Source organism: Selaginella moellendorffii, unplaced genomic scaffold (assembly GCF_000143415.4).
Source record: "Selaginella moellendorffii unplaced genomic scaffold, v1.0 SELMOscaffold_40, whole genome shotgun sequence".
Classification (NCBI taxonomy): domain Eukaryota; kingdom Viridiplantae; phylum Streptophyta; class Lycopodiopsida; order Selaginellales; family Selaginellaceae; genus Selaginella; species Selaginella moellendorffii.
This window is the reverse complement of record NW_003314301.1, coordinates 990,702-1,002,687: the sequence shown is the minus strand read 5'-3', so window position 1 is coordinate 1,002,687 and position 11,986 is coordinate 990,702. Positions and strand designations below refer to the sequence as shown.

General features: G+C 41.4%; 2 protein-coding genes and 1 long non-coding RNA gene across 3 annotated transcripts; 2 read left to right on the top strand and 1 right to left on the bottom strand.

Annotated features, from left to right (window-relative positions):
- The first annotated feature begins 320 nt into the window (after positions 1-320).
- Positions 321-2,621, top strand: LOC9660380. Its single transcript, XM_002979299.2, has 9 exons — positions 321-576; positions 654-763; positions 821-849; positions 899-971; positions 1,024-1,805; positions 1,868-1,967; positions 2,035-2,285; positions 2,340-2,466; positions 2,517-2,621. The coding sequence occupies exons 1-9, from the start codon at positions 321-323 to the stop codon at positions 2,523-2,525; spliced, it is 1,737 nt and encodes a 578-aa protein (XP_002979345.2). The 3' UTR covers positions 2,526-2,621.
- A 134-nt stretch (positions 2,622-2,755) lies between these two features.
- LOC9633850 (plant intracellular Ras-group-related LRR protein 1) lies at positions 2,756-4,506 on the bottom strand. The gene is made up of 4 exons (XM_024684283.1): positions 4,260-4,506; positions 3,832-4,170; positions 3,580-3,746; positions 2,756-3,509 (listed from the first exon to the last, which is right to left on the bottom strand). The coding sequence occupies exons 1-4, from the start codon at positions 4,452-4,454 to the stop codon at positions 2,858-2,860; spliced, it is 1,353 nt and encodes a 450-aa protein (XP_024540051.1). The 5' UTR covers positions 4,455-4,506; the 3' UTR covers positions 2,756-2,857.
- On the top strand, positions 4,494-5,407 carry LOC112349599. The gene is made up of 3 exons (XR_002993435.1): positions 4,494-4,601; positions 4,656-5,064; positions 5,123-5,407. It is a non-coding gene; the product is annotated as an uncharacterized LOC112349599 (long non-coding RNA).
- The last annotated feature ends 6,579 nt before the right edge of the window (positions 5,408-11,986 follow it).

The following is an 11,986-nucleotide window of genomic DNA, read 5'->3' as shown; positions in this document are numbered from 1 at the left end:
TATAAAGTTATTAAAATAAAATTTCTTTAATTTTTACAACTTTATTAAAAGGACCTTTCTGAAGATATTTTTATATACCTCTCAAAGCAAGATTTTTATAAGGTTCTTCAAATTAAAAAACCTGTATGCATATGGTTTGTTTTTTTTTTAATCACAGAAAACTCGTATAAGAAACCTCATGTTTACAAAACCTTTTTCTTAGAAATATTAAATAACTAACATTAAGAAATAATTAAACACACTTGAATAATACCGTTATAGTAAGAATGCCAAGTTGAAGTTAATAAATACTTAGAATTGTGGTTTACATGCACCCTAAAATGGGGATATTACAGGGCGACTATGGGTTCCAGCTCGCCAGCGATCTGGAGGCGATCGCGGCGTGGAGGCCATGGCTGGGCGATCACCTCTACTCGGAGCTGCGAATGCACCTTGCCACGCCCTCCGCCTGGTCGGCATTCATGAGAGGAAATGATGGCAGCAACAGCGGCCGCTTGCGCTTACAGCTCCGGGTGCGTGCTCTTCTCTATGACAAGGCGCTCGAGCTCCAGGACACAAGGATCTCTTCCCCCGCCAGTAAGTTTTATGTCACGGATTGATTGATTGATTGATCGAAGAGTTTGGAGGGAATAAGCTGTGTTGATTCCTATCAGGCCTACAGCTCCAGCCCGACAGCGTCTATTTCACTCTGGAACACGACGCCTCGGACTGGGTCAGACTCCAGGCAGAGAGAGCTCCTACCATGGCTGCTCTTCAAGCCAAGGTATTTTAGCTAGAGAAACAAGTCTTCGTTTTAAGTTTTCCCTTCTTTGTTTTGAAGTATGGATTGGACAACCGCGATACTTTGAGGTGGGGATTGTTTCAAGGCTTGCTAGACTTTCTTTTCGTTCTCTTGCAGCCCGCATTTTGCAGTAGGGGATGGGAAGCAAAAATCACAGCTGCGAAAGACTGCCATCAATACCATCAAACAGGTTTGTGACATTCTTGGTGGTTCCGTTTTAAGGCAGAGTGTCTTTGGTTTAGGGACGAAGCAGTCCTGGTTTTCGTGGCGTTGAGCAGTCGAAGCTTTTTTCCAGAAGCTCTCGCGAGCTCGATGCAGAAAAGAGCAGCATGGACTGTGACTTGTGGTACGACCAATGGTTTGACAAACACCTTAGCGAGAGGATGAACCGTCTCGCAAGGCGTCTGGCTCAGCAGAAACTTCCGTTTTCCGATCAGGAGGCACTGAAACGGACACCCGAAGGCATGGCAGCCTTTCTCAAGCTAACCACAAAGGCTCTAAAGAGACAACACCTTACAGCCGGGAACGATATATCGTTGGGCCACGAAAGGGAACAGGAATCTTTCGATGGCGAGCTCAGCATTCTTCCGGAGTTGACGTCCATTTCGAGCTGTGTTCCGGAGAATCCTTGCCCCGCCACATGCGTGAGTGGGGCTTGCAGTCTTCAGCAGTCCCTGGAATCTGCTGCCGGTGGCGAGGCATCCGTTTTATCAGGACTTTCCAGCCAGCTTGTGAGATCAGGGACATCAGCGAGGAAAGCTAAAGTGTCGTCAGCAGATGCAGAGATTCTAAGCCAGCAGACGATTGCGAGAATTCTCGAGACTCATGGTTTCGAAGGCGTAAGACAGGTACCGATGGAGATATTCTCGGAGGTGATGGCTTTGCACATTCGAAAGCTAGGGAGCTGGCTGAGAATGCTGATTGATAGTTACCAGAAGCATCTATCCACGGACGAGCTGCTCAGGATGTTCATTCAGAGGCTTGTTTCTCATCCTGCCCGGGAAAACTCCGATGTTGGAGGAAGGTAAACTGCTTGGCCGTGCTAAAGATGACGTTTTCATATCTCTTTTTTTTGCTCTCTGGCAGTCTCCGAGATCTGGCAGAATACTTGAAGAACGAAAAAAGTCGTACTTCTCAAGTAGTACAAATAGATGCGCAAATGAGTAACCAGTTGCATCAGTTACACGTAAGTCTGGTGTTTTTTTTTTTTTTCTGCCACGGAATGACTATTCTTGCCGATTTCCAAAAACCAGGCACAGTCGCGGAATCTGGCAGCATTTCAGCGCAGCATGTACCTAGAGAACCCTTTAAAAAAGAAACAATTGCCGTCTCTTCGAGCAAAACGGCAGGCCGAGGATCATACGACTTTCGAAATGAAACCGTATGTGTCAACACTGACAAAGCAGCCATGGATTCCTCAGCAAATACAAGCTTCAAGTCACTCTCAGGTTATGCAGCATTTACAGCAGCAAGCATCGTCTTTACACCTCCCTGGTGTTCAAGCGTACGTTTGAATATTACTTTCTCGGCCGCTGACATGCGTTGCTTGCACCCTCAGGTCGCCCAAGCTTTCAAACGCAAGAATTGACGGACTTCATGAGATTTTGGGGTCTGACGTAATGAAGCAAGAGAATCCGGATGATCTGGACGGAACACTTGGCTCCCCAAACAAGAGAAAACGCAAGGTTTAGCCTGGTCGATACGCGATCACTGTACTGACTTTGTCAAGTTACAGGAATACTGAAACATCGCTCTTTGGTGTGCTGGCCATTCTGGGCCAGAGCATGGTGTTGTTGTCGTCGATTGGCTTTGAAACGGTGCTATCGTTCTCTTGGAATTATGAGCAGCCTTTTTTCCGCATTTAGGGGACCACCTTTCGTTTGGCATGGCACCATATTCACTTGACTATGATGCACGAATTCTCCATCGCTATCCCCGAGGGCGAGAGGTCATCTCTGCCTACTGACAGGTACATGTATGTACTGCGTTTCTTCTTCTATTGATTCATTCATATACAACTTCAGTCTAACACAGAGTTTTTTTTTTTTTTTTTGTTCTGTCTTTTCCTATTTGAATCTAGAGTTGCTCGAGATAGCGGTCTGGTGACCGATGCCAACTGAGCACCTTACTTGATGGACGTCTGAATTCGGTACCGGCAGCACACATTCCTCCGAGCCAAGAGATGACCCTCGAACCGCCATTTGTCACAACCCGAGCCGGCGTATTACTTCCAGCACGATCGTGTTCATCGTCGAGTTTCATACTAGACCGCCACTTTTCGGCCATGTACTCGAGAACCGCTTCAAGGCTGTGATCGACCACCTCCGGAGGGGGCACAACGAGAGGATTCTGGTCCAACTTGAGCTTTCTCAGCTTCTGCAGCCGTCCGAAAGAAAGTGGCAGCTCCCGGATCTGGTTGTAACTCAGATCGAGCTCCCTGAGGCAGTAGAGATCTCCGAGCGAGCTGGGAACAGTGGTCAGACTGTTGAAGTTACTGCTGCAATTGAGGACTTCCAAGTCCTTGAGGTTGCCAATGGAGGAAGGCAGGGCGACGAGCTTGTTGAAGTGGATCTCGAGAACTTTGAGGGACGTCAGGTCGCCAATGGACGCCGGAAGCATGCTGAGCTTGTTGAGCTGGAGGGACAGCTTCTCGAGGTTGAAGAGCGAGCCGATGTTGGGGGGAAGCTTTTCCAGCTGGTTGAAGCTCGCGTTGAGCTCCACCAGAGAACTGCAACAGAGCAAAACCACTGCCGTGAGACGCGGCACAGGCAAAACAGAGAAGAACCAAGGTGACTTACAAGCACAGTGCGAGCGAATCCGGCAAGCTCTTGAGAGCGTTTCCGGAAACGTTGAGAAACCGAAGCTTTTTGAGCGAGCGGATGGAATCCGGCAGGGTGGTGAGCTGGTTGGAGCTGACATCGAGCGTTATCAGATTGCTGAGCTGAGACAACGAATCGGGAAGAGCCTGGAGAGGAGGATCCGAGAGAAAGAAAAAGTCAAACATCTATGAACACGAAACAACGATCTATGATCTATGGAACCGAAGCTACCTCGAGGCAATTGGTGGAGAGATTGATCAGCGACAGCGACTTGATCCGTCCCAGTGACTCGGGCAGGCATGCAACACGGCGAGACGAAAGAAGCAGCTTATCAGATCGAGTATCGAAAGCGTCCTGGAGGACTCTGGCAACATCATCGTCGATGTCGTCAGTGATATACAGCGGCCTCATGGGGCTCCGGATCGGGGATCCAGGCACGGCAAATGGTGACGACTCGGCGCTCTTGAGCATCCCCGAGTAGAGCCTGTGGAGCTCGTCCAGCTGAATTGTCGACTTGTAAGGCAGCTTCTCCTCCTCGGCGGCTTCGATGGCTTCGTTCTCCTTCTCGGCCTGGACAACGAAGCGAAAGAGAAAAGACGAAAAGCCAAAGCTTTAGAAGCTGGAAGATCCAAGACAAGAGAAAGAGCAGCAGCACAGACCATGATCGATTCCCATTCCTCCGCGGTGGTGCTCGGCGGCTTGGCTTCTCGCGACAGTGCCTCGAGCTGCTGAGCCAAGTAGTCATCGATCACGTCCAGTGCCTCGCGCGCATCCTCGACGAGCTTGGAGTCGGGACGAGGGCCGAGAGCGTTGAGCATCGCTCTCGTCTCGGCAATTCGCACCACATTCGCCATGATATTTCAGAGGAGCCACTGCCAGAGGCGGAGGAAGACAAATGAGAAAAGGGGAGCTTTTAGCTAATATTTCTGGCGGAGCGTGTTTTTATATTCCCAGAGGAGGCCCATGGCATTTTTCTCACCCGTACGCGTTCGTCCGGAAAGGTAGTGGATCATTTCTTTTCGTTTCTTTCCTTAACTCATGTGCTTCTTTTGTAGCTTGCGAGCGAGCTAAACAAGTACTAAAACTCAAGTTGGATTTGCTGAAGAGATGAGGATGAAGAGGCGGCAAGGAGTTGACCTCAAGCCACGCAGCCGCAGTAAACAAAGTTTTTGTAGCCCACCGCAGGCCATTTGACTAGGCGCGCTGGACAAGCCTATCATGCTTCGGCGAAGATGCAGTGGTGATGTACCGGCAAGTACTCCTCTTTTTTTTCGAAAGTACTCGTCTTGGCATCTACCTTTCGGGCTAGAATTGTGGAGAGGTGACGAGAGCAACAAAAACAGGAAGGACTTGCTTGCATGATCATCAGCTTCCATGGCGACCTTGTCTCGGTGTAGAGAGCTGACTTTCTGCGGGAATCGAGTTGGGATCTAGGCTCGAAAGTCGTGCTCCGCTGCTTGGGAGGTGGGCTTTTTAATTTTATTCTTCGTTTCGTTGGTTTTGTCTAAGCTGGATCGAACAGGATTTGCATGTGAGAATCTTCTCAAGACTTTGTGGCATAAGGGCTTGCAAGTTGCGTTGCGGGGATGGTTTTTGCTGCAAGGAAAGTGGGCTGGAAGTTTATTTGATGTCTTTTTCCAAGTCCGGGGGCGAGAAAACTGGGGGAATCTCGTTGTCTCTGACTGGTACAGTTTTGAAGCTGATCGCGGAGGTAAGTCGTTGATTTGCCAGAGATTTTCGGGTTTGTGTTTCACGCTGTTTTCTTTATCATGTTTATAATTCTATGTAATAAGTTCTCCAAGTAAGATGTGAAATCCTTGTGTTGTCATGCAGGTACTCCAATCTTTTGACAGCTCCTATAGTGTTATTTTCATCTTTGCATTCCAGCCCAACGGTTCCTTGTCAAAGCTTACTACGTTCTGTATGTTACAGGAAACAATACAAACCGTGGCTCCCAAGCTGCTTTATGTACTTGTGGAATTTGATCGACATCAGAACAATAGATTATCCAAACTCCCTTTGTTTGAATGTCCATTTCTTTCCAGCTGCTTCACTGCATGATCTGCAACCAAGGAGAGAAACGTGTTAGATAAAACCAAACAAGAAAGAGAAAGCTGGTTTTGCAAGCGAGCAAGAACACCAAACCTGGCCACTATATACTGCCAAAGCCACATAAGCTGGAGCCATTTTTCTTCACGAGAGGACCTCTCGAGGGCCAAGCAGGCTGCCCGGAAGGAACCGCACGACGGTTGTAGAGGTGCTCTTGAGCTGGACAGTCGGGAGCCGGGCAGTCAAAAGAAAACGCCACTTCAGCTTGTCTCGGTTTGAGCAGCTCGATCTCGACGCTAGAGATATCCTCCCTTAGCGATTGCAAGTCCCCTTGTATCTGAGAAACAAGACGTTTAGAATCTGTGGTCGCTGTCATCCCAAATCACTCACGACAACTGGCCTCAGAAGTTCTTCCATCTATTGCTCTGCCTGGATCTTCGCAAGAACTCGCGAAGAACCTCCATGTTCATCTCGCCCTCCTTGTGCTTGGCTTTTCGCTTCTTATCGCTCAAGAAGCAAAGAATCGAGTGGAACTTCGAACCCCTATAAAAAAGAAGAATGGACATCGCGATCGGAAGGAACATCGAACAGAATGCCAGTGCCAAAATTTTCCAAGATTATTCTATGAATATTCATTACACCCTTAAATTTTCTTACTTTGTTTATAAAACCTTTAAAGGAGTGTTGAATAAAGGAAGATACTAAAAGTATAAAGATGTTATCTATAAAAAACCAAAGAATGCAAGGAAACATAATGAATATTACCAACATAAAGCTTTAGACTAAAAGGCTAACTTTATAAAATAAATCTTTTTAGTTTATAAAATCTTTTAGTTATTGATATTTTATTCTCAGATTGGATTAAATAGTCACTTTACTAATCAATCGTTAAGACTTGGGATTTTTATATTATAATCTCAAGTAAATGAAGTATTTCAGCAAGCAATGTATCATCATGTTGATTGTATACTAAGATATTTTAATTCAACGTCAACAAACATGATTATTATGGTTACATGTAAGATGGGAGCTTCAATATTATGGATCTAAAGAGCAAACTTATGAAACTTTAATTTTATAGTTAAATAACTATAACAAATTACACCCATTTTCTATTCTAGGGCATCTATGTAACTAACAATTTAAATATGCCAAAATGCATTGTGTTTTTGAAATGTCTTATAGCCAAGTATTCGTTGGGCTGAGTTGGATGTCATGCTTTTAAAACTTTAATTTTATTTAGCCATTATTATAATCCATCATGACACTAGAATCAAGCTAGGGCTAGAACATCAAATTAGAGATAGAATGGGGGACTAGGAAGAAGATTCCAGATTGCTTGTGGAAGTTGTGCAGTTGTTCTTGGCAGTGATGATGATCCAAAAGGATTTGCATGTGGCATATTTCAGGTTGTCACTTCCAGGCTAAGATCTCTTGTTGCAACTCAGTGTCACTCTGCAATAGGTGGTAGATTTCAAGTCCCAAACTTAGCTCTTTCTTCCCCTTCTGCACTATTTTAGATGTATATTAAAAAATGCTAAGACAAAAGGGTGGATGCAATAAGATATAGGGTGGTGTGCAAATATTGATGCCCTCCATCCAGATTTGGGAAGTAAATATTGCTGGAAGGAACCAGCCACTGTTGAGGTAGCTATCTTGGAAGGTAAAACACAAGAGCACAAATACTTAATTCCTCTTCATTTGCTTCAGCTTTCTTGGTTCATCACAATTCTTTGCCATGGTTGGAGACTTGCATGCAAGATCACCAAGATGGCGACTATTCTTACAACGATAACTAAAGGATAGAAATAGTTGTTGGCAAGGTTGGCAACTACATAAATTGGACATGAACACGTCCCAGGGAATTTGGTGGTCATGAAAATATTACTTGACCCCTCTATGGCAAGACCTTTTTTGTGGTTGAGAAGGTAAAAATTGTGTTCTTCACAATAACTAATAAAGATATAGACTCCATTGCCCCTATGGTTGGGTAATGTTACTATGTAATATTATTTATCTGTTTAAGGATGATCTCCACTCAAGAACTTTGAAGCCTTGGCAAAACTTTTATAAAATCCATTGGTGAACTTTAAGTTTTTTTAAATAATGTCCTTTTGCAATAAAGAATACTTTCCAATTAGACTGTAGCCAAGTTTGAGGTAATGATAGTCTTTTAGAGCCAACAACTTTATATACTTTGTTCATTGTTCCACTATGACCTAAAGTTCATAAAAAAAACTATTAAGCACTAATCCTTTAATATCACTAATAACTCAGACACTCTTATTAATATGCCTTATATGTTGGTCAAATGCCTAGATTTGTTAATTAGGCATATCTATAGAATGTAAAAATTGTCCTCAATACAGTGGTATTGCTCTTAGCCCAAATTTACAGTCTAACACAATTCTATATTTAATATATTTTTTATTTTGTCCCAAATACTATCTTCTAGGACTAAGGTGATGTAATGTATGTAGTTTTCACCCATTACCTTATGGTGATTTACTATAGAAAAACCCTTAAACCCTTGAATATGTGGACCAAGAGCAACAAAGTGAAACTTAAACCCTTGGACACATGGGCTAAGAGTAGTGGAGTAAAACTTAAGTTTTAAAGCCTTGAGCCATTGAACAAAGAGACAAAACCAAACTCTTGAGCATATAGTCAAGGAGTGAAAAAATTGAAGCATGGAACAACTCTTGAGCACATAGTTCAATAAGCAAAAGGATAAAAGTAAGGAGTGATATAAAAACAATTTTAGAGCATTTAGCATCCCAATGCTAAAATTACCTTATAAAACAAAGCCAAATGGAGTTTGACATTATTTCAACATACTAATGGCCTAATGTGAGGATATGAGTACTCCATTAACTAGCATAGTATAAAACTTGGGCTTACATTCAAGCCAAATGTAAAACAAGAATAAATACCTAGGTAAAAACTAGACTATGTCTTAAGTTGGTCAGTCATGTCCTACTACCCACTATCCTAATAGAGCCTCCACCAATAGAGGGACAATGGGAAAGATAGTATTGATATTCTACTTATAGAGCATTATGAGTGGGATGACCTTTAGATTGTGATTTGTGTGGCAAGTAGCCTATTGTGATTTTATCTAGGTGAGTTCATGGTAGAAAGAAGTGAGTAATATATCCATACTCAACTGGAAAATACACTTCAAACCTCCCAAGTAAAGATATATATTTTTATAGGTCTTTTATATGAGCATTCTTATAGTAATTTTATTTTATCCTATATTTTCTTTTATATGCAATGAAATTCCTCAAACTTGCCTATACTGTGAAAACTTTTATGGGTATCATCACTAATTTCTTTTGCTTGTGGAGCTCCCATTTTTTTGCATTAGCTATGATTGGGTTAGTTTTTATATCATTTACATGGCGGAGGTGGTGAGTTGTCCTTAACAAAATTAAGACCACCTTATTATGCTTAGACTCAACTGGTTTGTGCTTGATGACCATGGTTGTGCAGGACTTGGACTCACATATTGAGTTCTACCTTGTGTTTGATGGTTGTGGCTGTGCAGGACTTGGACTCACCTGTGAACTCTATGTTGGCTGTACTTTGCTTGAGATTATATTTTAAAAAAGTGAAGCTATGTAACAAAGTATGGTTTTGGATATTTAATGGATCCAGCTTATGCAAACTCTAGAGATAAGAAACATTACAACCTTGATTATAAGAAAATCATAGTATAGAAAAGTATTTATATACTTGATATTCTAAGATATGACCTAAAATGTTTCTAAGTTAATATCAAAATTTGAGGCCTTCCTTATGTGCTTTTCTTTTGCTTCCACTAGATTGTATTAAAATGTTGCAAAAGGCTCCAGCTATGGAATTGTTGAGTACAGCTTTTTTTGGCTATACTTGCATTCTTGCCCCTACTAGCAAAATAATGACAAAAAAACAGAGACAAAAATGTAGAGAAGCGAAAAAGATAAGAAGAATGGGAAAAGAATAGAAGAGAACTCAACAAAAGTGTGAATAAGAATAAACATATATCATTCTTTTAACTCTACTTTGCACAAACAGTTATAGGTGGGAGAAAAGATGATTAATTCAATGCAAATGCATACAACAGTGAGTGGGTTGTTTTCCAGCACGTCTAAGTGTTACTTATATATTACATGATTTTATAGCTATTTTTAATTACTTATTATTTGTTTATGATAAGCGTTGCATAGGTCGGGTTTTTCTTTTTTAAGTCTAGGGGTAACTCCATTTTACTTATGCTTCCTTCTTTTACTCTATTTAGGAAGATACACAAGATAAAATATTTGTCTCTTCATCACTCCATGACAAAGCTACTACCTATCCTCAGACACTTGAATTCTCCAAAACTTGCTATAGGTTGTTGAGTTTGGTCTTTATAGTGATAAGCTCGATGCTTTGGCATAGATCGTCGAGTTCCTGACACGATTTGATTTTCCTGGTCGAGCATTATGATATGCTGGTCCTAGTAGTTGATATGCTCTATATCTGTGGATGTGAAAGCTGGGATCATACTCTTGATTTTTGGATTATATGGCATTAATAATTATGCTCGCCCATGATCAATCACTCTTAGGAGTAAGCACCTAACTTCCCAATTAATTTTGAAATGGGGATTATTTTCCTCTAGAGGCTAAATGTTTATGACATTTATTATACGAAAGTCCTAGAAATTTCTTAAGAAATAAACATTATTTTTCACAGCATATTTATTTTGCTCAGATGTGGTCCATTTTAAGACTTTCACTCCACAAAATTTTATTGCTTATCAATCTAGATTCAGAATTGATCCAATGTCTATTAGCCTAATTATTAGCAAGTATATTCCTGCCTATGGGTATTCAAGCTTTACTATCATTAAAGTTTAAAGTTAAAGTTCTTATAATAGCTTTTTTGCTTAAGATTGCATAAAATTTTAGCAATTGTCTAGTAGGCAAAATTTTATAAATTCTGTACAGGTTATAATACTCAGGATTTGCATCTAGTTTGGATAAGTAAACTATTTCTCTATCTAGGAAAAATCCTGGTATTATTTTCTTTTTTGTATAGGTAACTCCACAAATATAAATCTTGCTAATACTGTGTACCTATAAAGTAATCTAGATGTATTATTACACCTTCTTTGACAATAGTAAAAGTATCAGGAGTCAAACTTTTATATACCTTGAGTAAAATATTGTTAAGTATCTCACTTGGTAATTCGTCAAGTTGTTTAAGCAATTTTGTTAAATCTATTATTCATTGGTCAAATTAGGAATACAAGATAATTTAATTTTTGCTTTCTTATACTTTTGCCTAGTCACACAGAGTGGGGATTGGGGGGGAGGGGGGGGTAGGGGGTTATGAGGGGTTCCAAATGTATAGTAGGGATAATGGGTAAGTTAGGCATGGCCAACCAATCTAAGGCATAATCTTGCCACTTGTATGTCTGTCTTTGTTCTACATTTGGCTTAGGTTTAACCTCAAGTTTCATACCATGTTAGCTAGTGGAGTATCTATATCCTCACATTAAGCCACTGGTATGCTGAAATAGCGCCAAACTCCATTTGGCTTCATTTTGCATGTTGGTCATGGCATTGAGATGTTAGATGTTCTAGAACTGTCCCAAATCATTCCATACTCCTATCCTTTTACTCCTTAAGCTGTATGTTCAGGAGTTACTCTGTGCTCTAGTACCTTTGTTTTTTGGCTCCATGCTTAGAAGTTTAGCTCTATTCCTTAATTTAGCAGCACAAGACTCTGAAACTTGAGTTCCACTCCACTGTCCTTGGACACATGGCATGTGGCATGTGGTATATGACACATGGCACATAGGTTCCACTTCGTAGTTATCCTATGGTTAATCATCATAGGATAAAAGGTGAAAACCACTTGCAATACATTTGGTATCAGAGAATACATCTCAGCAAGTACTATCCAATGAGATTGAGCAATTAATCTTGTTGCATACACAGAGATGAAACGATGATTTGGTGGTATATGTTTGGGTGCTAAAACTTCACATTCATTCTTTAAGTATGGATTTTAATTACCTTTTGTACCATATTGTGTGAGCTTGCTCTTGGGTTCATAAGATGGATTAAGATGTTCCATTTGCATGAGTTTGCACTTGGGCCTGTGAGTGAGACATATTAGCAACTTAAGATTACATTTTGAGTTGGCAAGATTAATGTTAGCCTATTAGTTGTTACCATGAGTTGAACCATGTACCGTGGGTAAAAAGTAAACCTCCTATAAGTTTGCTATGAGTGGCAAATAGGCTAGTCTATACTTATTTAGCATGGCACTAGTGGATCTTTCCTAAGCATGATCATAAGTG